This window comes from Melospiza georgiana, chromosome 19, assembly GCF_028018845.1.
Source record: "Melospiza georgiana isolate bMelGeo1 chromosome 19, bMelGeo1.pri, whole genome shotgun sequence".
NCBI lineage: Eukaryota > Metazoa > Chordata > Aves > Passeriformes > Passerellidae > Melospiza > Melospiza georgiana.
Genome location: NC_080448.1, coordinates 10,792,062 through 10,818,671, shown reverse-complemented (window position 1 = coordinate 10,818,671; position 26,610 = coordinate 10,792,062). Strand labels below are relative to the sequence as shown.

The 26,610-nt window shown below is 43.6% G+C and overlaps 1 protein-coding gene across 1 annotated transcript in view; it reads right to left on the bottom strand.

Moving 5' to 3' along the window:
- PPM1E (protein phosphatase, Mg2+/Mn2+ dependent 1E) overlaps positions 1 to 26,610 on the bottom strand; it is a 61,051-nt gene that overhangs the window by 3,791 nt on the left and 30,650 nt on the right. The window contains exons 2-6 of the mRNA XM_058037359.1: positions 8,603 to 8,721; positions 4,050 to 4,249; positions 1,736 to 1,924; positions 514 to 657; positions 181 to 274 (exon numbers count right to left, since the gene is read on the bottom strand). Coding sequence (XP_057893342.1) covers positions 181 to 274; positions 514 to 657; positions 1,736 to 1,924; positions 4,050 to 4,249; positions 8,603 to 8,721 — 746 coding nt within the window. The remainder of the gene's footprint in view (positions 1 to 180; positions 275 to 513; positions 658 to 1,735; positions 1,925 to 4,049; positions 4,250 to 8,602; positions 8,722 to 26,610) is intronic.

Sequence of the window (26,610 nt, the reverse complement as noted above, 5' to 3'; positions counted from 1 at the left end):
CTTACCCCAAGTTAAAGCAATTATTTGGAAATTATTCCCTCAGACTGTAGGGGGAAAAATAGAGGTTATTGCTCATAGGTCTATCTTCAGCTGTATGTCAAATTTTGATGACTAGAAAATTAAAATTTTATAGTTAAAAAGCAAAGCAAGCCTCAAAAAGGAATGAAGGCTCTCTCTTACCAATAGCTCTGGAGACAGAGAGGCTCCCGTTCACCCTCCAGGCTCCAAACCAGACCACGCAGCCGCCCAGGGCCTCGATTCGCTTCTTCTCATCCTGAGCAGCAACACAAGACAGAGCAGTCAGAGCTGCACCACACACTCAGCACTCCCAGCAACACCTGGATTTTCACAAACACAGCAGGCCCCATGAGCCAAAGGATTTGCTCACAGATCCAAACAAACCAGGATAGTGGAACATGCTCTGCTGCTCACAGAGATCTGGCATGGCAGCGCTCCCCAGAGCTGTACCTGTGCTGGTCACTGCCCAGGGCTGTTCACACAGCCCCTTCTCACCTCTCGGTCTGGTTTGTGGGGTTTCATCAGTTCCACAGCTTGGCCTCTCCTCACCAGCATGACCTGGGAGTCCCCCAGCCAAGCCACATGCAGCATATTCCCTCGGATGAAAGTCACCACCCCGGTGGTTCCGCAGCGCAGACTCTGGAAAAAAATACATTTCCATTTCAAAGCATTTTCTTCCTTAACCCAGGGACAGAACACATGGAAACTGCAGCACAGAGCTATTCCCAGGGAGGAACAGGCAGTGCTTTCCCTACAGCTACAACTGCTCACTTACAGCCCCTCAGAGCCAACCTGGCTGAACACCAACGTGCCCCATGGCATCCCTGGCATGGGACCTGCCTGCCAGGAGCTGGGCACTGCTGGGGCTGCTCTTGCTGCTGCCAGGCACAGCTGGGTGTTGGTGACCCTGAGGGCTGAGCCTGGGAGGCAGCTGAGAGGGGGAATGGCAGCAGCATCCCTCAGAGGGGCTGGGAGCTGGGAGAAGCAGGAGCTGACATTTTTATGGGATGTGAAGCTATGGACACCAGTGGGGCATGGAGAGCTCTGTGCTGATTCCACTGTGCCTCTCTGGAAAGGCAGGATTGATTTGCAGTTCATGCTCTCAGTCCTGTTGGAATTATTTACCAATATAACCACACGGGACGTGCCTGGCTTGTCTGGCCCTTGCTGCTGGACCAAAGGTGGCAGCTGTGGTGGTTTCACCTCAGACACCTTTGGCTGGCTGGATATTGCAGCTGGGTGCTAGAGACAAGTCCAGGCATGCAGGAGCTCAGGTTTACCTTTGATGGAGAAGCTTTAAGGCAATGGTGAAGGAAAAAGGAGTCGGGTTCTGCTGGAGGGTTCTGATCCAGAGCTTTACTCTGGCCTCTGAATGCAGCAACAGCTCCAACAGAACTCCCTAAACCATGTGGTTGTTGTGTCTTTTAACCCTGGGGAGAGGGGCAGGGAAGGGGTAGGGATCCCACCAACCAGGTACAGGAGGGGAGGTCTCAGGGGACAAATGACACCTGGATGGCCCAATGTCCCCAGGGCTGAGGGCATCTTTTGAACTCTGCCAATCACTCACTGCCCATCTGGAGTACCAGGACTGACAGACAGCGCTCAGCAGGGTCAGGGTGGGGAAAGGAGAGGTGATGGCACACCTGGGGAGATCTACAGGGATAAACCTGAGGTGTCTGGGGCAAACCATGAGCTGGCAGCACAGCAGAGCCCTCACCTCCCTGGCTGCCTTCTGCACGAAGCGCTCGTCGGTGACGCGGAAGGCGCGGCACAGAGCCTCGGCCGGGTCCTGCTGGAACATCTCCTGGTGCACCATGTTCACGTGCAGGTGGATGGAGGCATAGATGGCAGCATCCACTCCTCCATGGCCATCAAACACTGCAAAATAAGCTTGTTCTTCTTGGTCCTGCCAGAGGAAACACAGGGAGGAAAAAACTCAAGTGAAACCAACGCGAACAGCTCACTGGATCATCTTAAAGCTTTGAACTTGGGATTTGTGCTGTCCTCATTAAACTGTAATTAGAGACAGAGTCTCCACTGGAGAAGCAAACTACCCTGACCACCTGCACTTGCATCAGTGGGAAATTTCCACCTTCCTGTTGAATTCTACCTGCAAAATGCAAGAGATGCCCTGTGTGGTGTTCTCAGTACTCCTTAGGTCCCATTTGTTACAGCTCAGTCACACAACTCAAATAGGAAGTGCCATTCTCATCAAATTGTGCAGGAGATTTTGTGACTGCAAAAACCACAGAGAGGGAAGAACATCCAATACAGTTTGCATGAAGTCTACATCATGATTGGAATCCACCAGGGATAAAATGCCAGTACAGTTAAAATGTGAAGCCAGCCAGTCTTTGCTTTCACTCTTCTTTATTCCTTAAATCTAAAACATATCATCTTAGATGTGTTTTAAAAAAACTGCATGTGCTCTCTCATCAGAAAATTGTGATTACATTCACAAATCAAATACAGCAAAATCACTCATCCTCAAGGCAGTTTTCTCAGCTTCCCCTGCTCTGTTCAGAGAAACAACGTGGTACCAGGAGACAGCAACTCCAGCAGCTCACACACACAACACCAACCCACTGACAGAGCCAATTCAACCTTGACAGCCAGCTCAGTGACTGGAATATTTGCACATTGTAATTTTTAGGTAATGGGCTCCAACACAAATTGGAATAAGAAAGCTGACAATTGACAGGCAAAGGAAACATCTGCCTCTGTTTGCATTAATATCTTTTAAAGGTAAGAATGTGGATGGGGCAGAAGATGGTTATTAAAGTGACAGGGTGTAATAAAGAAGTAATTATGCAGCAATTTGATCCTTAAGGTAAAATTCTTGCCATTTTCTTTTACTTTCCATTCCTGAGTGTCCAGTTTTATATCTCAAGGGAGAGCAAGAATGAGTGTCTGACCAATGGCAACATCAAGAAATTAATGGAAGGGAAGACAAGGCTACAGTTCCACCAAACTACTCACATTTCTAGAATTGTGTGTGAGCTCTCAGTCCTGCAAGGTTTGGGTTTGTTTTGGATTTTTAACTTAATTTCCTTATTTTTGCTTTTGGCTTCTTCCTCCCAAGAGGAAGGCTTGAAAAGCAGAGCAGACCCACCCCAGCTGCCAAGTGGCTTCAGAGATGAACTGTGAGGTGACCAACTGCCAACCCTGCTGAGGTCCATCACCCTTCACTCCCTCAGTGGAAAACCTCCTGCTTTCCCAGGATGCAAACCACTGACCTGTGGCATTCACATTCTCTGAAAAAATCCTTCACCCAGGGTTTTTCTCCTGGGAAGCTGAAAGGCAGTGAGAGAAGCCTCAGAGAAAAGGAAAACAATTCTTATCTCATTTGCTTCTCTTGTGTTGTGTTCATGTGGAATGTGTTTGGAGATTGTTTACCCACAGGTGATTGTTCCATTGGACTCTGCTGTGAGTTGTTTTGACTGATTCTGGTGTGAGTTGTTTTGACTCATTGGCCAATTGGGGCCAAGCTGTGTTGGGACTCTGGAAAGAGTCATGAGTTTTCATTATCTTTTTAGCATTCAGTGAGTATCTTTTCTCTATTCTTTAGTATAGTATAGTATAGTATAGTATAGTATATATATATATATATCTTTAATATAACATAATGTAATAAAGTAATACATTATTCTGATAAGATGGAGTCAGATGCATCATTCTCTCCCCTCGTTGGTGGACCAACATTTACAATATTGACCACAGAATCTGTGTGTGTGTGCTCACCTCGAGGTTGAAGAGCCTGGACTGGACTCTGGAAAGAGTCATGAATTTTCATTATCATTTTAGCATTCAGTAATTATCTTTTCTCTATTCTTTAGTATAGTAGAGTATAGTATTCTTTAATATAACATAGTATAATAAAGTAATAAATTATTCTGATAAGACGGAGTCAGATGCATCATTCTCTCCCCTCGTTGGTGGACCAGCATTTACAATATTGACCACAGAATGTGTCAATTCTCACAGAGTGTGTCAATTCTCACAGAATGTGTCAATTCAAGGTGTGAGCTCACCTCGAGGTTGAAGAGCATGTTGAAGTCGGGGATGCAGACGTGCTTGTCCTCCATCTTCCTGCGCATGTTCTTGATGGCGTGGATGGAGGTGTCGTAGTAGCGGTGGGGCTTGGGCTGCAGGGGGAAATCCTTCACCCAGCTGCTGCAGATCTCGTGCAGTTTGCTGTAAACCAAACGGGCCAACTTCACCGTCTCGATCTCTGAGGAAGGCACAAAGCACAGATGAAAGCCTTGAGAGTGTTATTAAGGCAGAGTTTTCTCCCCTGCATACATTAGAGAGATGAAACAAAACCATTTTAGCCAAGCAGTTGATGTCAGCAGGGAAATTCTGGGCTCTGATGCATGAAAAGAAGAAGCCAAAGTCACCATAATCAGCATTCATCAGTAAGCAGCTCATTGTTTGTCTGTCTTTTTAACTTAAACATTTCCCTGTGCCTTTGGGGAACTCATTTGCAGCAGCAGAGACAATGAAAGGCAGGAAAAGTGCTGGATCCCTGGCTGGCCCTGCCCAGGGTGTGCAGCTCTGACAGGGACTGTGTCATGGCACAGGGTGCCACCTACAGAACCCACCCTCACTGACAATGACACACTGGGTTTGGACCAAATTCTCTGTTCTAAACACCATTTCATTGCAGAGCTGAGGCAAGGCTGTGGAAACAATCTGCAGAAATTACCAGAGTGATTTTAAGGTGTTTTGTGCACTTTCAGCAGTGCACAGGTGCCTTCTTAGCTATTCCCTGATTTCCTATTATTCCCATATTCCTGACAACGGTGTGTCAGAGAAATCTGCATGAGCAAATGACAAAACCACAAAGGCCTCAAATTTAAGAAAATGCTGAACTGGCACTCCTGGGAAATTGTCATTTTAAAACGTGAAAACTCAGGCACTTGACATTTGTTCTGAAATCCAGGAGAGGAAAACAGGAAGTCAGCATCAGAGCTGAACACGTCCCCATCTCTTTGTTCATGATGGCTCACCAAAGGCAGGATCCTCAAAGCTGAGCAGCAGCAATCCAGGAGTGCCAATCACTCCTGCAGGAGGAGGGGCTCATGCAGGGAGGAGAGGAGGGAGTTGCAGCATCTCTCACTTCACAGGAATTCTGTACAGAGCCTAAAAGCAGCATTTACAAATTCCTGTCCTAGGTCTACAGTGAGCAGGGGGCCCAGACCCTTAGGAACAAATACTGTAATATTGTCCCAGCTCTGTTGATTATGGGTTGGTTCAATCAAGAGGTATTAAGCTGAAAATACACTGGATAAATAACCAAAAGGAACCTTGGCTCCTTGATCACACAGCTTTAAAACCAAGGGGTGGAAATCAAACACTCCCACAGTGTGAGTGGGGGGTTCCTCACCCCACCTGTGCTGCTCTCTCTGGGGCCACCAGAAATCTCCCTGGGTAATGTATTTAAAGAGAGAACACATCCAACCTGAGGTGTCCAGGTTCTATTTTCCAGAGGAAAGCTCACAGATTTTGCTCTCCCATTCCTCATGTCCAACCTGAAGTGTCCAAGTTGTATTTTCAGAGGAAAGCTCACAGATTTTGCTCTCCCATTCCTCATGTCCAACCTGAGGTGTCCAAGCTGTATTTTCAGAGGAAAGCTCACAGGTTTTGCTCTCCCATCCCTCCCCACTGGGCAGACATGGCAGAGTCACCTGTGGCACCTCTGCAGGAGGGTGCCAGTGAACCCAGGGCCCTGCTGAGATCCTCACTGCCCTTCCCAGGGGACCCTGGGTGGTGTCAGCATCATCAGCAACTGCTCGTGAGGTTAAAACAGGAGAATAATGAAATGCCAAATAAAAACCTCCCCCTCACAGCTGGAAATTACTCATCAATTGTTAATGCTGCCACGCTGAGCCAGAGCTGACTCAGCTGGCACTGCAGTTGTGTCATGGAGAATTTCATTTCCCTCCTGCTGCTCCCAAATCCCCAAGGTTGGAGGGAATGCTGAGCTGCACCACAGTGAGTGGGAAATCCAGCTCAGGCATTGCTGTTCCCAAAGATGACAGGGCAGAAGGAGGTGGAAAGGATACCAGGATTCAGGTCCTGCTTTTTAGTGCCATGTTTTATGAGCTGTGTTGATAACATGGACAGGTCAGAACCAAGGTTTTCCTTCATCTAGGAGCTGTAGGTCTCTTTGGATATCTCTAGGATCCATCTCCTAGAACCTGGAACAACTGGGTAATGGACATTAGGATTTGCTTTGTGACATCTCCTGGAAATCTGACACCACCACCAGGTCCCACGGTCCTGCTATCCAGCCTCTGCTGGTTCCTTAACAAAGCCAAACTTCCACAAGATTCTCTTCCTCCACACACAAACCCCAAAGCTAAATGTCCTTAACCTGACCTTTCAAACAAGAAATCCAACATCATTCAGGTCTCATGGAAAATCTCTTGCAGCTGGAAGGGAAGAGTGACTCAGATATCCAAAAACACATGGTCACCCCAAACACAACAGACCCCTAATCTTGCAATTCTACATTTGTGGACTCCAACCAGTTTTTCCTCTTGTAAGATTTGCATTCTTCTGTCATGGAGTTTCTCATTTCTCTCCCCACCAAGAGCTGCTTTCCCCACTCCTAAGCACAGGACATGATTTGTCACGTTGCAATTCTCAGAGTGAAATGTGCCACTAAGGAAATTTGAAATAGCTTTTTTTTATCTTTCAGCAAATTCAAACTTGAGGCAAATCAGGTAAATGTCTCTTTGTGTTACACAGAGTAAAAATCTTTCTGGGTTCATAAAAACCTGACATAGAACTGGATATTAAAGCCAGGCAGTGAAATTCAGCTTGGTTTCACATTCTGCAGCAGCTCAAACAGCATCAGGGCACAGTGAACTCTGAGCATCAAACTCCAGGATGTAGAAATCCCATTTTCACCACCTGCCACACTTTGCTTTGCTTTCTTCCAAAGCATTGAAGCATTGAATTCTCCCATGTGGCACCACTGAGGGCAGATCTCCTCTGAGCACCAGCCCAGGATTCTCCAGGACTCCCTGGAAGGGTCTCCAGGATGGAGCTGCTGCTGCTGTCACCACTTTTGTCTGGGTTTGCTGGGCCAAGCCTGGCCCTGGTGGCTGCTGAGGCACTGATGGAGCAGCTGGGGCTGCCCTGGATCCCTGGAGGTGCCCAAGGCCAGGCTGGATGGACCTTGGAGCCCCCTGGGATGGTGGAAGGGGTCCCTGCCCATGCCCATTGATCTTTAATGTCCCAAACCTTTCTGTGATTCTGTCATTCTTATGTCCTGCTTTGGAAAATTATCACTTAGATTATTGAAATTGCAGGGTTTGTATGAAGCTGTTGCTTTACTACAGGCCAGAGGATTTCTCTCTTCCTCTTCCCCTAAACCCTCACAATTTAACACTCACACTGCATCAGCAAAGGGATATTTTATTTCCAAGTATCCTCATTATGACAATTCACCTCAACAAACTGCATCTGGAGCCCTATTCTTAGTGCCTGCTGCAGTCTGTTCCCATCTCAATCTATGTTTGCCTCTGTCTTACAGCCTTAGATATATTTAAATGTCAATTTCTGTAGGTGTGAGGGTTTTGTGGTGGCTTTTTTCCCTTTCTTTTTTCCTTTTTTGTTGAATTCTGTAGATATTCTGTGTGGAGGCTTAGTCAACATTTCCTTGGAGACTGTCAAATATTTATGCAAGTTTCAGAGATCTCAATTTGAAATTAATGAAGGCTGCTCAGCCAGAACAATGACAAATCTATTCCATTTACCTGCTCAGCAGGAGGAGGCAGCAATACCTACAGAAAGGGAACCCAGAGCAGGTTTTTCTGTTCCTCAGGTTTCCAAGGGCCTCTGGGGAATACAGCAAAATCTTCCTTTTTGACGAGCCAGATTTATGGATCTTCCTTTTCCCCAGAATAATTTACAGGATTTTTTTTTTTAATCAAAAAAGGAGGGAATGGACAAAGTGGTTTGGGGACTGTATTTTCAAGATCAAATGACAGAATTCCTGTTACTACATGTGAGAAACATTGCTCTTTGTTGTAATGAACAACCCAGCTAATTGTCAAGGTTATTTAGGCCAGCACACTCTTGAAATGAGTTAGGGTGCATGACCTTGAGCTGGAGGGTGCAAAAATCTTGTCAGCCAACACAGACAAATGAGAAAAAGGATTTTTCTTCCTTTTAATCACGAAATCTCTTTATACTACCTTTTGCTAAAACCATAAAAAACCCCTTACAAGCCATAGTAAAAACCACACTGACTGAAATAATTCAGAATTAAATTATCTCTTCCCACATATATTTGACTTTGCTCCAAGGATGAGGGAGGACAACTGGCACTTGCCAGCAGAACCACATTGTATGAAGTGCTGAGAGAGAGATTCAGGGCCATCAGCAGACACAGCCACGAAAATGCATTTAATAGAGTGATTCCAAAGGTTTGATTTGAGCAATTAGACCTGCAGCTCTGTCAGGAGTGGTGGTGAGCTCCCCATGAGGCTTCTTCCATCCATGTGGGGTGTTTCTGTCCCAGAATTTCAGCCCAGGGGTGGGATTTGGGAATTTGGGACTTGGTGGCACTTACGGATGATGCCGTCGGCGTTGTCCACGCGCTTGGGCAGGAAATGCGCCGAGAGGTCGCTCTGCAGGACTTCATCTGACGTGGCTCTGGCTAAAGCAGAGGCCAGAAATGAGGGGCAATTACTGGAAAGGAAAAAGAGAAAGCACAAAAAGATGTTTTAGTGTGATTCAGCCAGGTAACATGAGTGTATTCTTCACCAAGGTTCTTTGCCTGAGCCCTGCAGCAAGACCTCAGACTCACTGATGGGTTTTGGTTGCCCCCTTTCACTCCTCTGTTCCCTGGTTCTTAAGTTTTAATGTTTCAGTTCATAACCTCTATTTAAATTCTTTTCAAATCTAGACTTGGACCCTCCAGAGTTTGTCACACCACTGTACATTTTTACATATGTATGGTACAATTTTAACTCAAGTTAAGTCCAGTTTCTCCTAAGATTTGGAGTCAGGGTTCCAGAATTCCTCAGATTTCAAAGTGTCCAAAGGGTCAGGTTAACCCACAGGGAGCTGATGTGCATGAGGTAAAAAAGCTCCCTCAGGAATGATTTCTACCCAGAGTGAAGTGGCTTTAACTCACTGTAGTTTAATTAAACCTGGTATCCCCCAAGGTTAATTAATCTATAGCAAGCCAAGGCCACTTTAATGTACATTCTCTCATTCAAGAGGAATTCAATACCTCCTAATTTATGTATAACTCTGAATTTCCCATTGGTCAGCCCCAACTTCTCCTGGTATCTCCTGCTGACACAGCCTGAAACTTCCAATTTCCACAGATTTTAGTGGGATAATGATGTCTTTCCCAATACATCCACTCTCACAGGGCCACAGAGAGACACAGAGCCAATTTCAGCCCAGAAACCATCCATCAACCACAGAATTCCAAGTCAGAAATCCAGAGAACAGGAAATGAACAACAACACTCCCTTCCGTTCAACATATCTATAAACGATTAAAGGATAAGATTAACAATAAATACCTTTGCCTAACACTGTTAGGAAGCTCTGGAAATCACACACAGCGCCTCGTTAGGGCCCCACCCATCCGAGGCTTTTCCCTGGAATTCCCAGGCAGGATTCCGGAATCAGCCGCCTCAGGGCCGGCCCTTCTCGGGCTCCGATCCCGGCCCTTCCCGGCCCTTCTCGGGCTCCGATCCCGGCCCTTCCCGGCCCTTCCCGGGGCTCCGATCCCGGCCCTTCCCAGGGTTCCGATCCCGGCCCTTCCCGGCCCTTCCCAGGGCTCCGATCCCGGCCCTTCCTGGCACGTGGAGGAGCTGATTTCCTGCCTTGTTTCTTCTGTCTTTATTTGGCTCACAAAGAGCAGGTTTGTCATGATGGTTCTGCTCATGTTCCATGAGATTCCCCAAAAAGGGAGAGGTCTCAGTGCCCGGGATAGCAGAATTATCCCAGCAGTTACCAGCAGGGCACCCGCAGGAATCTGAGCTGTTCCCAGTCCGAGGCTTCCCTGACCAGCTCAGGGCTGTAAAACCAAACTTGTTTTGTATCACTTCTAAAGAACCCTCAGGAACATCATGGGCAAAGAGGGAACCTGGTTAGGAACGTGGCTAAAATAGACTCAGGACTAAACAGCAAAGAATAAATAGCTCAGAGGGGAGGAATTTCTGCTCTGCCTGGCCCTGGGAGGGGGCACAGCAATGTCTGTGGATACCCAGAGCCATGAACACTTGTATCTGAAATTTTAGGTATTATTTTAACTGCAGAGACCAATGGCACAAGTGAAAGGTGCATTTACAGGAGGTGTAGCAGGTCAGAGTATTTCCCCCCAGCTCCAAGTGCTGTTCACGTGTTCCATTTCCACACAGCAGCTCTATATCCAGCCATAGAGTGCATTTCCATTACAATGCTAAACCTACACAAAAAGCTGCTAAAGATGTTATTAGATAAATTAAAGGATTTTGAGTACATCCTTCCTGATTCTCTGGCAGCGTAGGTGTGTTTAGAACACCCACAGTTGCATTGTAGCAATCCTGGAATAACTCTGGGAGGGTATTAAGTCAAGCCTAAAAGCGCTCTGCTTCCATGAATTAAGTTGGAGAAAACCAGTCTGAGGTGGGTTTAATTCAGCCCACATATTATTATGTTACCAGCTTAACTCCTCTCCATCCTGATAGCATTAAAGTGGGGAGGACTTTCTAAACACCTTCCCTGAGCTGTTCCTCTGTGCTCTGAATCTAATACAAACTCTCCTCCTGAAAATAAAAGAGACGGCAAATATGAAATTCTTATTGCAAGGGAGTTCGCTGCTGGGGCTTGAGCAACTGATCAATTTGGAGGGGAAAGGTAGAGAAAACAAATCAGCTGAAGGCTTTCCTTCTATGTCTGGCCACTCTTTGTCCTAATAATAACAGCTGCTGGCCCAAGAATTAATTGCCCTTGACATTTGTTGATCACAAAGCTTCTTATGTGGCTGCTGCAGGGCTGTGCCATGTGAGCAGGGAGGTGCCCACACGCAGACAGATGATTTCCCCTTCCTGATTAGCACCTCTCAACGTTTCCTTCTCTCCCTTGGCTCCTCAGAGCACTTTTAGTTGAATTACTTTTTCCCTTCAAGGAACAGCAGATTGCTCTGGAGGTTTAAAATAGCTGTTGAAGGCAAACTGCTCTGAGGACACTTCATTACTGCTGCTCTAAGACAAATGAAGAGCCAGCTCTGGGATCTCTATCTCTGTTTTCAGCACCAAAGTGAGCACTCAGGTGAGCAGATACAACATGACACAAACAGCAACCCAAGGGGAAAGTTCTCCCTCTTCACAAAAGCCAAAATTGTCACCAGGATCCCTGGGGACAGGGAGGAGCTCCCACTCTGCTGCTGGTGTAACCAGGGGTTACCTGCTGGCTCTGCAAAGAAATTCTTCTGCCACCTTCTAGATGCTCAAGTGTTATTAGTCATGAAGTCTGACAAATTGAAACTGGGAGGGCACAGTCTTGTTTAGCAGAGAGCTGAGAGCTAAAATGCCTTTGTCTATTCATAGCTGTGCCACTAACTCAGCAGCTGACCTTGGACGAGTCACTTCGCCACTCAGACCTTCATTCCTCATCTGCAAACAAGGAATGAGAATGTCATTTCCTCAGGGAGAGGAGGAGGAGGAGGAGGAGGAAGGCTGTAGAAGGCCTAAATCCGTGTTTGTGAAGTATTCTGGAATTTCTTGCTAAGAGCCCAACTGAAGGGAAAAATACCAAGATGAGAGTGGGAGATATTTTCAATCTATAGGAGATTTATACTTTCATACTTCTGATAGCTTTCCTTAGGTTTTTCTCACTCTTTTCTCATAACTGCCAGAAGTGCTAAGTGGAGCACACAGGCAAACAACAGCTCTGGGTAACTCACAGTGTCACCAACAGCTGCAGGAGAGGGGAAAACCAGCAAAGAGAGACCTCAAGTTCTTAAAACTCTCAGTTCTGAGCATTAGCACTTCTGATGGGAAAATGAAGCTAAAATGCCTAAATCCACAACGAGGGCACCAGGGCTGAAAATCCCCAGCCCTGTCATGGTCTGGGGGAGCTGATGAGGCATCACTAACCCAAACAAACAGGGAAAATGGACCAAAACGAACTGGGGCTTTCAAGAGGCAAAGCGGGCAGTAAATCACAAAATGCACAGTGTTCCTGTTACCTCAGGAATCCCCTGACACCACAGAACAGCAATTGTTTTAGTTAGAATGAGCAATGATTTAAATAGAAATGCTATTCAATCTGCTGAGACACAAAACAAATGCACAGGCAAACAGGATAAAGCAGCATATTTGGTTTCACCCAGCAATCCAAGACCCAGAACATGACCTGAAAAGAACCAAGCACAGCACATTCCCAAAGGCCTGTAATTTACTGTGGTGGTAAAAGACTTTGTAGGGATGACAAATGAACTGCACCCTTTCCAAAAGACATTCCAGCAGGGATGCACTTTGGGAAACTCCTGCTCGTGTGGCCAGTTGCAAGCGCTTGTTAGAAAGCAACTTCTGCCAGATTCACTTTAAGAAAAACCTCATTTGTCCCCTGCCTGTATTTACAAAACATCCCCAACTCTCAGGAGACCTTCCAGATGGAGCTTTGGAAACAGCCTGGAAGCTTTTTGAAGAAGCCTTTGAAGTCTTTATTATTGCAGGTTCCCATGCTGGGAAGTGCAGAGCAATGAGCACAGAAATGCTTTGGGGAGCTCCTTGGGCTGTTTCCCCACCCTCCCTTCCTCCAGCTCCTGTTTCTGTGGCCATCCAGAGGGACCTGGAGCATTGAGGGGCTTCTGTTTGTCCCCAGACTCCTCCAGGTCACCCAGCACTAGAGGGGAATATTCAGTGAAGCATTCCAAGACCCTAAAATGATTATGGCTGCATCCTCTGGATCTGCCCAGCAGATGCTATTTCCAGCTCCCATCTCTGCAGGTTCTCCTCTCCTGACTCCCAGAGCATCCCTGCCCTGTGCTGTTCCACTGCTCTGCACAGCTGCTGGAAGTTCTGATGCTTATTTAAAGCCTGGTCACGCTGGACAAATGGAGTATTATTATTTTTTTTCCCCCTTAACACATGGTGAAACCCTGCACTAGATTTATCTGCTGCAGTAAGTTACTAAAAAAAAAACCTGGCACACACACACACACACATCCAAAAATAAGAAACAAATAGAAAAAACAATGCACCTTTTACAAGCTTGCATAACCAAAGCTCCTTGAGAAGTCATTTGAGCTGGCAGTGGTGAGACAGTGAAGATGTTGATAAATCTGTTTGAGGGAGCTGCAAACGTGCTACCCAAGGAAGCTGCTATCTATAGGCTCCCAGAGACAGCTGCCTGCTCACATCCCAGCCAGCCTGTCCTTGTGCTGACAGTTGTAAGCAGCAGAAATATAATACACAAGCCTTGCAAAAAGACACTTCAGATACATTTATCATGCCCCTGTCTTATGCAGACACTGCATTCACCAAATTTTTAACCTTCTGCTTTCTGCTCACTGATGTTTTCCAGGCCTATTTTGTACAGATATATTTCTGTAGTTAAGTCTGTCTTAACTGGATGTGAAAAAATACCCAAAGCAGAGGAGCACTGCTCATCAGAAATCCTCTGCACAGCTGGATGAAGATGCTTCACCAGGGGAAACCCTTGGCTTTTCACAGACTGTTCTCAGCACATGAATTAGGCTCAGAGCTCTGATGCAATTTCTGCAGAGCAAGTCAGTGCTCCCTTCTACAGAGGGTGAAGGGCACATGGCAGTACATAAAGGCACCAAAATGTGAGCAAGACAAAATAAAAAGGTCATCTCTGTCTCTTTGATGAGGTGCAATGTCAGGAAGGGCAGTGTGTATCTAAAATATAAATGCTGGCTGCCCACAAACCCCTGATAAGCATTTGTGATTTAATGGCTGTCAATAAAATAGCACTGACACCACAGGGGTGAATTGTGAAGAATCCAAACCACACAGAGCAGCTTCTCCTGAGCTCCTGCCTGGATAAATTGCCTGGGTATTATCTTTGAAACCAAATTCTATTATTTCTCTCACTCATCCTCCCAGCGTGGGGGTTCTGAGGTTACTCATATTCCAATTTCTGGGGCTGATGCTGTGGCTGCATTTAAAATGACAGAAATCACCTCCTGTAACATGGACAACCCCTGAAAACCCAGCATGGCCCTGCCAGGAGCTGGAAGCCAAATAACTGCAAGAAATTGAATTCCCAGGAGTGACTCTGGGAGGGTTTTCTTCATTACAGCAAAGAGCTGAGGATACAAAGTTTGCTGTTGGAAATCATATCCCAGCACTTCACAGCCAGATTGTATCCATCTGTTATTAAAAGAAAGGGAAACCTGGACTTTGAAGGAATGCAGAGAAAAATGGACCCCAATCCATGAACCTCTGGTTTAACAAACACCAAGATGTTGAGGATGTATCTAAATAGACTCCCCCCATCTAAATCAGAATATTTTCTACCTGAGGAGTAAGATTCTGAAGGACTGGATAGTTTTATAATAAAATCTTAATTGCTGTTATGAAATGCACTTTAATAATTATAAAAATATTATTATAAAATTTAAAAACCCCAACAAGCCACTTATTTGATGGGCATTGATTGTGCAGCTTAGCTCTTTGGTATTCAGCTTTGCAAATGCAAACTCCCAGTGAAAATAAATCTGTGTTTACCCTATCATTAATTCATCAAAAGAAAGGTAATTTATTGGTATTACCCACTCATGTGACTTTCAGGGGTTTATAGTGAGAGGAAAGATCCTTCTGGATTTTGTTGTTGTTTTGCAAGGATTACCCTGCACGTTCCCACAGCCCATGCCCTGCTCAGGGTGTGGGGGTGTCCAGAGTCCCCCAACACCCTCCCTGTGCACACTTGGCACCGCTGGGAATGGAATGGGGACAAAGCCACATCAGTGCCAGGTGCTGCTTCCCTGGAGAAGGAAATTTCCTCGCTGGAAACCCAATGGCAGCAGCAGTTACCTCACTCTGAGTTTCCCTGGCAGAGCCAGGCCTGTTTAAAAGCTCCACAGGACATTAAAAATGTCATTGATTTTTCTCTCTTTGGCACTCAGTCAGCTGAAAGTCAGCATAATTCAATATCTTTCTCCTGCTTCCATTAGCAAAGAAAGGAATCCATGCTTCAATCTGTGCTGCCTTATTGGAAAAAGTAATTTAATTTTACATCTGAAAGTGTGCCAACATCAGCATAAAAGCATGCACTGTATACATCAGATTTAATTTATGAATTCTGCATTTTGTCAAGCCAGGATGAGATGCTGTCTAAAATCAATGAGAGTGTCCAGCTCACTCTGGAGGTACTTATATATATTCTTATTATTTCAGATATTTTATGTCCTAGCTGGAGTTTTTGATGATTTCTCTCCTTGCTATAAAATATTAATGACACAGTCTCTAGAAAAGTTCATGTTGCAGGAAACTTGCAGCAGAGTTCAGGCACATCATTTACTTACCACTGATTCATGCCCAATTTTTTCTCTGTTATAAATAAACTTCCACTGACACTTCCCTTAAGTGGAAAGGATATTCCATGCAGATCTGATGTGTCAGAAATACAAGTTAAATAAGAATCCCCCAAAGCAGAGCCTCTGTTTTATCAGAGATCAGATTAACACATCCAAGTCCTCTGTCAGAAAGAAAAATGCATTTTGGTGTTATAGCTAAAACTTCATTTCAAAGAAATGAAATAAAATGCTCCACAGCAACACATCCCCTGCTGTCTCCTGCAGATCATCATTAAGGCAAACAAATGTTAAATTACTTCTTTAAAAAGGGGTGAAGATGGTGCCTGTTCAAATGCTCAGCTTCAGTAACACCCCCAGAGCCAGGCCCCAAACCCTGCTCCTGTTGGAGCATTTATCTCCATGTAACTGAGGAAAAAATCAGAATTGCAGACCAGGATTTCCAAATGACATTTGATCACTTAACTTCTTTCAACCCATTGAACAAATATCAAATCTAAGGCAAAACACACCCTGGAAGATTTATGGGCACTGAGTCAGCAGTGAATGTTCCCTCGCTGCCTTCTCCCTCCTGTGCCTTGCACTTCATCACACAAATGGCTTGGGTGTTTATGCCAGATGTAAGATTAGATAATTACTCATCCAAGTCCTGCATGTCAACTCTTTTTGGTGATAAAAAATTTATTCCAAATGCCCCATTTATAATCAGTTGGCTTGCAGAATGATTCTGTTGTGCAGTGCTGTAATTGTGTGGAGGGACACACTGTGTTTGTGCTGTAGCAATGCCTGATGTCAGGAATTCTGGGCCTGCAACACAGGGACAATGCTATTGACCTCTGGAAAGCAATTTCCAAGCCAATGATGAAGTGCCAGATATTATTAATTAAGCCTAAAGTGGGGATGGAACAAGAGAACAGCAATTCCCTTGCACTGATTCCCAGAAAATCCTGCTGCTCTTGTGCATGACGTGCAAGAGAAACAAATGAAAGCAAACATAAAAAACAATGCAGCACCTTTAAAAGTGTTTTACAGGCAGATGTGTAACTACAGGCAGATTCAAGGATTTCCCAGTGGGGCACATTAAAGATTGGATTGGAACCTCAAGATGACAATTACTGACACTGATGCCCACAGAACAAGATGCTGGAGGGATAAAAGGGGCTCAGTGATTGGGGTGAGTGCTCTTTTAAAGGAAAAACCCTTTAGTTACTCAGAAAGATCCCATCCTAATTCCCACTGTCACTTGTCCTTTGCAGAATTGCAAAGGATAATGGCAGGTTTAGGGGTTTAGGCTTTTTCTTTAAAGGATAATCAAAATGTTTCAGCTATTCTGTTTCACATTAAAGTCCCTAATGCATTCTGTTCTACTGAGCCACATAGTTATTTCAGTCATTCTTAATAAATAACAGTTGCCAGTAGTAGTTAAGCCAACAGATCTGAATTATTTATAGTGTTGAGGAACAGAACAGCAGATAAAATACATTAGGGCTCTGGGTTGTTCTGGCCTGAACGACACAATGGCAGCATTTAGATGTTTTTCACCAGCCTGTAAAATATTCTCTTTCCAATCCTGGTTTGAAAGATTTCCTAAAGAGGCAGCAGCCAAAGCTCCAGCCATCCATCTTCAATAATCACAGTCATGAGCAGCAGGTGAGGGCCTCTCCCAAACCCTGCACTGGCACAAAGTTTGGTTTCACTGGACAGGTTGAATGGTTACTTAGGATTAGTCCTAAATTATTAGAGAGAAGCAGAACTTAGGTGTTTACATATTATATAGCATGGCTCTAAACCTTCCAGTGAATTATTTAAAGTGTTGAACTCAAATATTTCTCTTCTCCCTTTGCCTATAATCCACCCTCCCTTCAGCTGAAAAATGCAAAGATATCACCTGATTTTACAATGGCAAATCCAGCTTCACATTCCAGGCTGCAGCATGGAAATCCTGGGATTTTAAGAGGCCACATCATGAAACATTGAACACACAAAAAGCAACAGGGACAGAAATTATCTTGACATTAACTTGACAAGTTATGTTACACACATGTTGAATTTAATGCTTTTTGTAGCTTCAAAGATGCATTCCAGTATCTGTGCTGATGGGACAATGTGCCTGGGTGGGAATTTGTGGCAATATCTGACTTTGTCACCTTGTGCTGCCATCACAGGGGACTGCAGCAGTGGGAAATTCACTGTACAACCAACTCACAAGGAGAATTGTGCCCACAAATGCCAAGGAGAGATTTACACTCAGATGCTGCAGGGAGAAGAGCTGGGGGAGTAGTTGTAGCAACATAAGCTTCAAGCAAACAGTTTTCCTTTTATAGCTCACCTTCCACTTCCTAGATGGATCTATTTACAGCAGGAAATTGTAGCATCTCTAAGGAGTAAAAAGAATTTGAAAAGGACAAAAAAAAAAAAAAAAAAAAAAAAAAAAAAAAAAAAAAAGAGGAGAAAATCTGGAGAGGTAAAAACCCAACCAAACTTCTTTCTACCAAATACTAATGAAATAGGGGAGGAATAACACTGAAATAGGGGAGGAATAACACTGAAATAGAGGAGGAATAACAGTGAAATAAAGGAGGAATAACACTTGGAGGCCATGCCAGGTTGTGGAAGTGGCTCCAAGACATTTCAGGCTCTGGGAATGAGGCACAGCATCCCAGGGAGGGACAAGGGACAGGGTCCCTGTGCTCCCCTGCTCCCTCCTCTCCCTGTTCCCAGCTTTATTGAGGATTTGCACTCTGAGGTCACCAAGGTGGGGAAATTCTGTGAGCTCCAAGCAGGGGAATGTGGATTTCCACAGGGCCAGGCAGGTCCTGAGCCCGTGGAGCAGAGCCTGCCTGCTGTACACAGCTAAATTTGGCTCTTCTTGCTCACAAAGGCTCTGGGAAGTGATTCCCAACAGGCTGGGGATGTTCCAAACAATTCTGCAGTGCTGTGGCCTCTCTCCTGTCCTAGAAGGTACAGAGAATGATTTAAAACTGGGGAGAGATGTCTTAAAATTACTCCCAGTCCCATTTAAAAAGAAATCTCTGCACATTGTTAAAAGGTCAACTGAAAAAACAATAAGAGCTGTGACATTTCATAGTGTGACATTACAAATCTCACCAGATTATGGACATTGGTTCTCTACCCTGGACTTCTCAATACTTCACAAATTCTCCCACACAAACTCTGCCTGTTCACCACAATCTGGGACTTTGTTTATGCAGCATAATCAGTCTTTAAGTCTTATTTGTTCCATCTGATTTTCTGTGAGATGAGCACGTTCCCAGCACCCATTTCAGAGGTGCCAACGCTGCTCATGTCAGAATTGCCCAACAGCTCTGCTTTCCCTCTCCCCCTCCACAAAGAAGATTGTCAACTTTTCCCTAAGCCTATTATCAAACCTGTGATCTCTTCAGAAGAGGCACAAGCTCTAAATATAAGAAAGAATCTGTTACATAATGCCCTGAGCAAGGAGCACACAGGAGCCTGTGGACAGCACGAGCCTGAGTGAAAAGGGAGGAAAATCTGTGACATTACCCAGTGCCAGCCCTTGGGTCTGTCCCGTGCACCCAAAGCACAGAGAACATGGAATAATTGCAAAATTTCAGGGTTTATCCCTAAGAACATGGAATAATGTGCAAAATTTCAGGGTTTGTCCCTAAAAACGTGGAATAATGTGCAAAATTTCAGGGTTTGTCCCTAAGAATGTGGAATAATGTGCAAAATTTTAGGGTTTATCCCTAAGAACATGGAATAATGTGCAAAATTTTGGGGTTTATCCCTAAGAATGTGGAATAATGTGCAAAATTTTAGGGTTTATCCCGAAGAACATGGAATAATGTGCAAAATTTCGGGGTTTATCCCTAAGAACATGGAATAATGTGCAAAATTTCAGGGTTTGTCCCTAAAAACGTGGAATAATGTGCAACCTTTCAGGGTTTATCCCTCTGGAAGGTAAACAAATGCAAACAGGTGACATTGCCTGGAAGTTGATTCGGGATGTGGCAGGAATTTACTCAGATCTGAAGAAATGTTCCTCAAGCATGAGCAGGAGTTGTTTGAAGCTGCATTGTAAATAATGCACTGGTGGGACTGACTCAGCCCGTGATGAGGAGGCTGAAATGGAGCAGGGACACAGCTCTAATCAGCACTTAAGAGAGTTCCTCAGGAGCCACACTATCAATTACCCTGGTAATACATATTCAGGGAGGCAGGGATAGCAGACAGAGAGAATAGCAAATCAAAACATTAATAAAAAATAAGGAACCTTTGGAGACAAATGATTATCTTCTATGTCTACAGTGCTTTGTGCATTCCCAAAGGATTTAAAATCTAAAAATAAATGATTACTTCTAGCAGCACTGACATCCAAGCTACCTTGGATAAAAAGCAGCAAATTGCTAACCATGGATAGCAACATTACACAACTGTTTGGAATAAACAGCAAGAAATGGACCATGCTGGAGAGAACAGCAGGTCTCTACACAGAAATTGAGGGTAAAATGTAATGAGAATAATGTGAATATCACCTGTGATGGGATAAAAATGAGAATTGTCTGCCTTGATATCTCATCCTCAAACTCCATCATCCTTCTCTCATCATTCTTTAGCACCACACTGAGACAGTGCCTTGAAGGAAAATGCTCAACATCTGCAGCTGAAATACATTTATTTATATATATATTTATTTAATATATATATTTATATATATTTATTTATATATATATACATAGATACATTTATATATATGTATATATATACATACATAGATACATTATATATATACATACATACATACATACATATATATACATATATGTGTGTGTGTGTGTGTGTGTGTGTTTAAATATCAGTAATCACCACACAGATTCCTTGGAAAAAGAAAGAGCAAATATTCCTTAGAATAGACAGAAGATCAAATGTCTCACAAAATTTTAAAACAACAAAAAAAGGAGGAAATCTAGAGAGGAAAAAACCCAACCAAACTTCCTTCTATTAAATAGTAATGAAATATGTAGCTAACACAGAAATTACTAAAACCCCAGGCAAAGTAATGTTTTGAAAATAAATTCAATCAATTCTGTCCCCAAAACACACACTGGTAATGGTATTGGTAGAGAAAATCATGTAACAATGATTAAAAAAATAAAGAACCAAATGTGCAAGGCACAGCTCTGGACTAAAGGCAGCAGTAAATTAGAATAGTAATTATATAAACACAAAATAACAAATCCAGGAGGAGAAAATCAAGGAAAAATAAAACAAGTAGATTTTCTTAGATGGAAGAGAGATTTCTGTGAAAGATTTAGAGAAGAGCCACGAAAGTGCAAGAATTTTTAACTGTTAACAAAGCACCAAATGTCAAAAAAGAAATCAGTATTCCAAATGCAGCCTGGAAAGTGCAATGGATGATTTCTGCTGGGTTTATCTGTGAAACACTGCTAATAGCACAGAATTGGATCTATCAGGAGCACAGGCAGGCAGCACCAAGATTCCTCAGGGGCACAGAGGTCTCAAATCCAAATGCAGGTGGTGCCCCCAGCCCAGTGAGCTCCTTAATGAGGCATGGAGGCAACAGCAGAGACACAACTGCCACGGGTTACACTGACAATAATAGAGCAAGGCAAAAATAAAGATTAGCAACGGCAGCTGAGCTCTGAGATAACGCAGGGGAAGTTGGTGTTAAAGCAGGATTTGAGCTTTAATAAGGCAGCAGTGGTAAATTGGAAGATGTAACATGATAGGAGGCTGAGCAGTGCTCCCAGGTCTGGGGCTGACAAATGACACCTGTGCCAGTAAATCATTTAATCCCTGCACCTCCATCCATCCAGGAGACAAAGAGCTCCATTGCCTTAAAACTTTGGAAGAGCACCATGAAATTTAATTTATTAATGCCTGAAAACTGTGCTTTAATCCTTAGATGGAAAGGGCTGGGGAAGGACAAGGTATTTACAAAGTTACCACTGCCTCCTCAAATATTTTTGTATTTTTGTGTTTTCTTCAGTGAATCCTCATCTGCTTCTGTTCTGTTTCAGCTCATGATTCCACAGCATGTCTTGACTTAGAGATGTTAAAAAACAATAATGGACTGATGGCAAAATGCTCATGGTGTTTTCTAATATTTAATGTGGGTTTTTTGATGATCATCATCATAATTTCCTGAAATCATGCATTTTATTTGTAGATTTTTAGTAGTACCAAAGACAGACAAAGAAAATCCCCTCATTCCCAAGTAAGGCTCAGCAAGGCTGGAGCCTGAGCTCTGATTTGCTTTCACCTGCCTGAGATGGCAGCAAAGGGAAATGCTCAGGACAACAAAATAGAGACATAAGAAAGCAGCAAAGAAAATCCAAAGTGATGCCCACAAGAGTGGAACTGACCCCAGTGTGCCACTGAGAGCCCAGGCAGAGCAAAAAGTGTCACCCACAGGGACAGCCTGGGGCAGCAGGGCTGGGAATCCAATCAGGGAAACCTCCCAGGCTCCTGCTTGCAGCTGAATATTAATTCTGGATATTCAGGAGAACTTGCCAAGAACAATTGCACTGTTCCTCCTGAGCCTTCAGCTCTGAGTCACCATCACATTATGGAAAGGTGAGCACAGCACAGAAGGGGAAATTACCTGGGTTTCGTTTATTTATCAATAAATAAATAATTTATTATACATATAATACTTCTCTATTTAATATTTCTTTGTTTATTATATAACATTTATTATAAATATTATAAATAATTCTTACATCTTCTCTTTTTTAAAAGTACTATGAAAATGTCATTATCTTCACAGGGATCAATGATATTCCTGGGCATGAAAGAAAGAGGTTTTTGTGTTTGATGGAGAACTTTGAATCTCTGCTGCTCTCCCTCTCCTGCAGGAATGGCTCAAAGGAATAAAGGGATATTCCTTTAGTGTTCTTCCTCCTGCCCCAATCTACCTAGCAAGGAATCTGGAGAAACTGGAAAGAAATATTAGCATTTATAACCATTTCTTAAATCCAGATCTCATCTTGCCAGAAGGAAAATGTCCATTTTTGACAGCAAGTTTTATTTAGGCTGGAAAAGGAATATATGTGGCCCTTTTAGTACATATCTTCAGTTGAATGTGATGTCAGTTGCAAACAAAAGTGAATATTACTGATTTTAACACCTCAGTGATCAAAGCTCTTCTCTGACGCAGGGAACAAGAAAAATTAGCAGGGAAAAGAACAGAGGGCATGAAAAATGTGCAGGGAAAAGAACAATAAAGTACAATAAGACACGTCTGAGTAACTGCTCAGGTTCTGATATCTGCAAAACCTGACCAAGAGGGAAAGGAAGAAAGAGAAAGAAAGGAAAAATTAATGGAATGATTGAGATTAATTTGAGTACTTGCTGCTGCAATAATTAAAGACTTCTCTCTTATCATGTGAATGTCTCAGGCACCCCATTCAGGAGGGAGATTGACACACTGATATATTTTACTTCCAAGTTAAAATGGATTTCTCTTCCCTTGCAGCCACTCTGGAATATATTGAAGCAAAATAATGCAGAAGATTGATAAGAGCAAAAACAGTGATTAACATTTAGTCAGGAGTGCAAAGAATTCTGCATCCTGAATCCCCCTTTGACAAAGGAGCAGCAGGAATTGGACATTTCTCCTCTCTGTCTTTTCCAGGGGTTTTTCACCCTCCCACATCCCAGCCCTTGCCCACAGATTTCAAACAAACTCCTCTGGTTCCAAGGATGACAATGAACAGAGAAGATCTCCCAATATTTCCCTTGCACGTCCTTCCAGGTAGAACTCTTTCCTCCAAAAGGGATTGTTGTGAAATGAAGAGAAAGACAAGAAATGTGAAGTGGTCAGGAAATAGGGGAAATTAGAGGATTAAAACCCCTGACTGTGCTCCAGGTTGTCCCAATAATCAGTTTATATCTATTAACTTCAAAGTCTCCCTTGTTGAAATATCATATCTTTAAAAGTCTAAAGCAGCAACTAACTAAAAAAATAAAAAGAGAGTAAACCCCCAGATTTCTCACTCCATGTACTTAATCCGAGGTTGTTTCCTGATGGAACCCTTGGTAAGTGGGAGTACTCAGGGAGACACTTGGATTTACATAAATTTGAGAGAGAAAAACGCTCTTAGAGTAAGTCCATGGCATGGTTGGGATTGAGTCTTCCAGCAGAAATTACTCCAGGCTGCACAGAGACACAGTGCTGAGTCTCAGGCAAAATTCATAATTAACTTCAGAGTATGTCCTTAAATTCAATCACTGCCCTCCCCTTTGCAACATTAGCACAATATTTACAGGTTATTCATGCACAATATGCCAACTCTAAGTTCTTATTTTACCTTGCTTCTAAGTTCGTTTTACCATTGCCACACAAATTTTAAATCTGACTCCCTGCCATTCCTGATAATTTGATTTTTACCCTTTTGAAAGGAACAGTACACATATCACAGCAACACTCAGCAGTTAATGCAATTTAATGCAAAACTACACACAATTTTCAAAATGGATAGTGGAATTCATTTAAGAGTTCTGCTAGACTCAACCTGATATATTGCATCATCATACAGTGGAATAGGTAATAACTTAGGACTTTTTCTTCGTAATGGCCAGTAAATTCAAATTCTAATAGTTCTTCTGTAAGCAATTCATCTGCTAAAGACCCAGGAGCAGCACAAGCCACTCACCAGAAGGCACTGAGGTTCCCAGCTTGGCAAATACAGAAGAGATTTCAAAGAATCATCCATTTGCTTTTTTGGCACAAAAATCCTAACATTCCATGAGCAATTTCTGAGAGATCCATGATGGAAGCAGCAAAGAGCACACCCAGCAATGCCTGGTGGAGAATTTACCAAAAGGATGAGAGAAAGTGGCAGAAGCAAACCCAGATATCTCCTGGGCAAGGTGGGCTCTTCAAGCCACTCCTGTCTTTTTTCTTTTTTCTGTTAGAATTTAGCTTCCATTTTGGGGGAACAAAGGAAACAAAACAAAACAAAACAAAAAAAAAAAAAAAAAAAAAAAAACCAAAGCACATTTAGATTTGAGAAGAAATGTGTAAGATGAGTGTATGAAGGTTGTGGAGTAGGAAACAGCAGATGGCTGCAGAGGGACTGCACGCCCCAGTTCACTGCTGGGCCCCTGGTGACGCCAGCAGAGCCCCCAGAGAACTGCAGCCCCAGGATCTCAGATTGTCCCTGCAGGGCACAGGCCTTGCACAGCCTCACCAAAAGGCTCCTCAAGCTGCAGCCATTCCATCCATCCTGCAATGCCCACAGGATTCAAGGATAATGTTTATTTTTTGATATACTCTTCTCCAGCCAAATTATTTCTGCTGCACTAAAGATCTGTTAAAAATGCAAATCAGAGAGCAGTGAGTAGGGTCAAAAGTTTGGAACATGAATAAATGGTGGCTGAGGAAACACCAGAATTCACACATGGAGCAATGAGGCCCATGAAGACTTGGGGGTGAAAAATTCACAGGAGGGATTCAGAGTGGGCAGAAGGAAAACCTCCCACCTGTAGCTGCCATCACCAGAACTGGAACAGCCCTGCAGAGGCTGTGGGATCTCCAGTGCCAGGATCTGAGGTGAGGTCAGAAAGGAGCTCCCAGGATGGGCTTCAGATTTAGTGAGTTCTACCTTGAGTGGAACCATGGACTCAATGACCTCCTGAGCTGCTTTTCAGCCCTATTTTCTATGGTTTTTCTATTCTATTAAAAACATGTGAAATTTCCCTTAGCTCTTTTCCTTAAAGGAAGGAGGGTAATTCAAGAGGCACGGGATCTCCAGAGCATAGTCCTTAATTAATTAACCTGCTAAGGTAACCTGCAGTCACATTGTGCTGTGGGTGCCCCCTCCAGCTCCTGCCCTACATTCCTGTGGCTTCTGCCTCTGGAATGTGGAGCTGGATCACAGAGAGTGGTGTGGCCTAACTCTGGGAAATCCATGGGAATTGAGGTGACTAATTAGGAATTGTAATCAGGCCCTTAATCCAAGGCAACAGAAAGACATGCCTCTGGAATCCGATTAGCTGCTTAATAATTCAAACCAGGCACCAATAATGGATTGACTGCCTGGGAAAAGCATCTTCATCTGAGGCTCAGCCTCACATCTCCACTGAACTTCCAAGGAAAGAGAAGCCAACCCTCAGCCAAAGTAAAATCCACGAGGTCTCTATGCTGGATGTGACATTTTGGGGTTCTCAGGGCTGTAAAATTCTGTAGGGCTGAAGAACCAGCTCTTCTACCTCTTTGTAAGGAATGATTCTGTAATGATTTCAATTCTGACACTTCTTTGCCCCATTTTTAAAACATTTAAATCATTTTTTAGGGTAGCATCTCCCTCACAGGCAGATCTTTGGGTGCATTGCTGATGACAGCCTTTGCTGAGCTCCTGTTTTATCCCAGCTGCTGGGAATCAGAACTGAGAGACTTAATTACTGCACCTTTCAATAAGGATTTCATTTTATTTTCGTTCTTTCTGCTGCAAATGCCCATGAATCAGAGGGTCACTTTAAGCACAGAATTCAATTTAATTATACTCAAAGGCATTTTTATCATTAAACAGGTCAACTTATTAAAAAAATATCTTGATTATGAATAATGGAAAGGCTGGCAGGCAATCCAGGAGGGTTTCACTCTGAAAGCTCCCACATCCATTTGTTCAGATTTGTTTACTAAGCACTGGGCAAGGTCCCACTGAATGAAAATGAACATGACAGCATTAACTGAAACTGCATTCAGTATTTAATTGGAAGTAGATTTTCATGCTGATTTATAGATCTTTTAGAAATGTGATTATTTTCCAGTATTTGTAAACTGGACTAATAATTCCTGATAAAGGCAGGGGATGAGAAAAGCAACTGAGAATAGGACAGTGAGCTGGTAAAGCCCTTGCCAAGGTGCAGTGATTCCATAGATCAGGCAGGATTGGATCCTTGCTCAGGTAGGAAATGTTTTAATTACATGCCAGGGAGGATGTCTCTGATGGACTATCCTCATGTGAACCACTTGGAAATAGAAAAATCCATGCTGTTCATGAAGACTTGATGTGCAACGCAGAGGAGAGTAAACATTCTGGAGAAAAACCATTCTGGATGGGA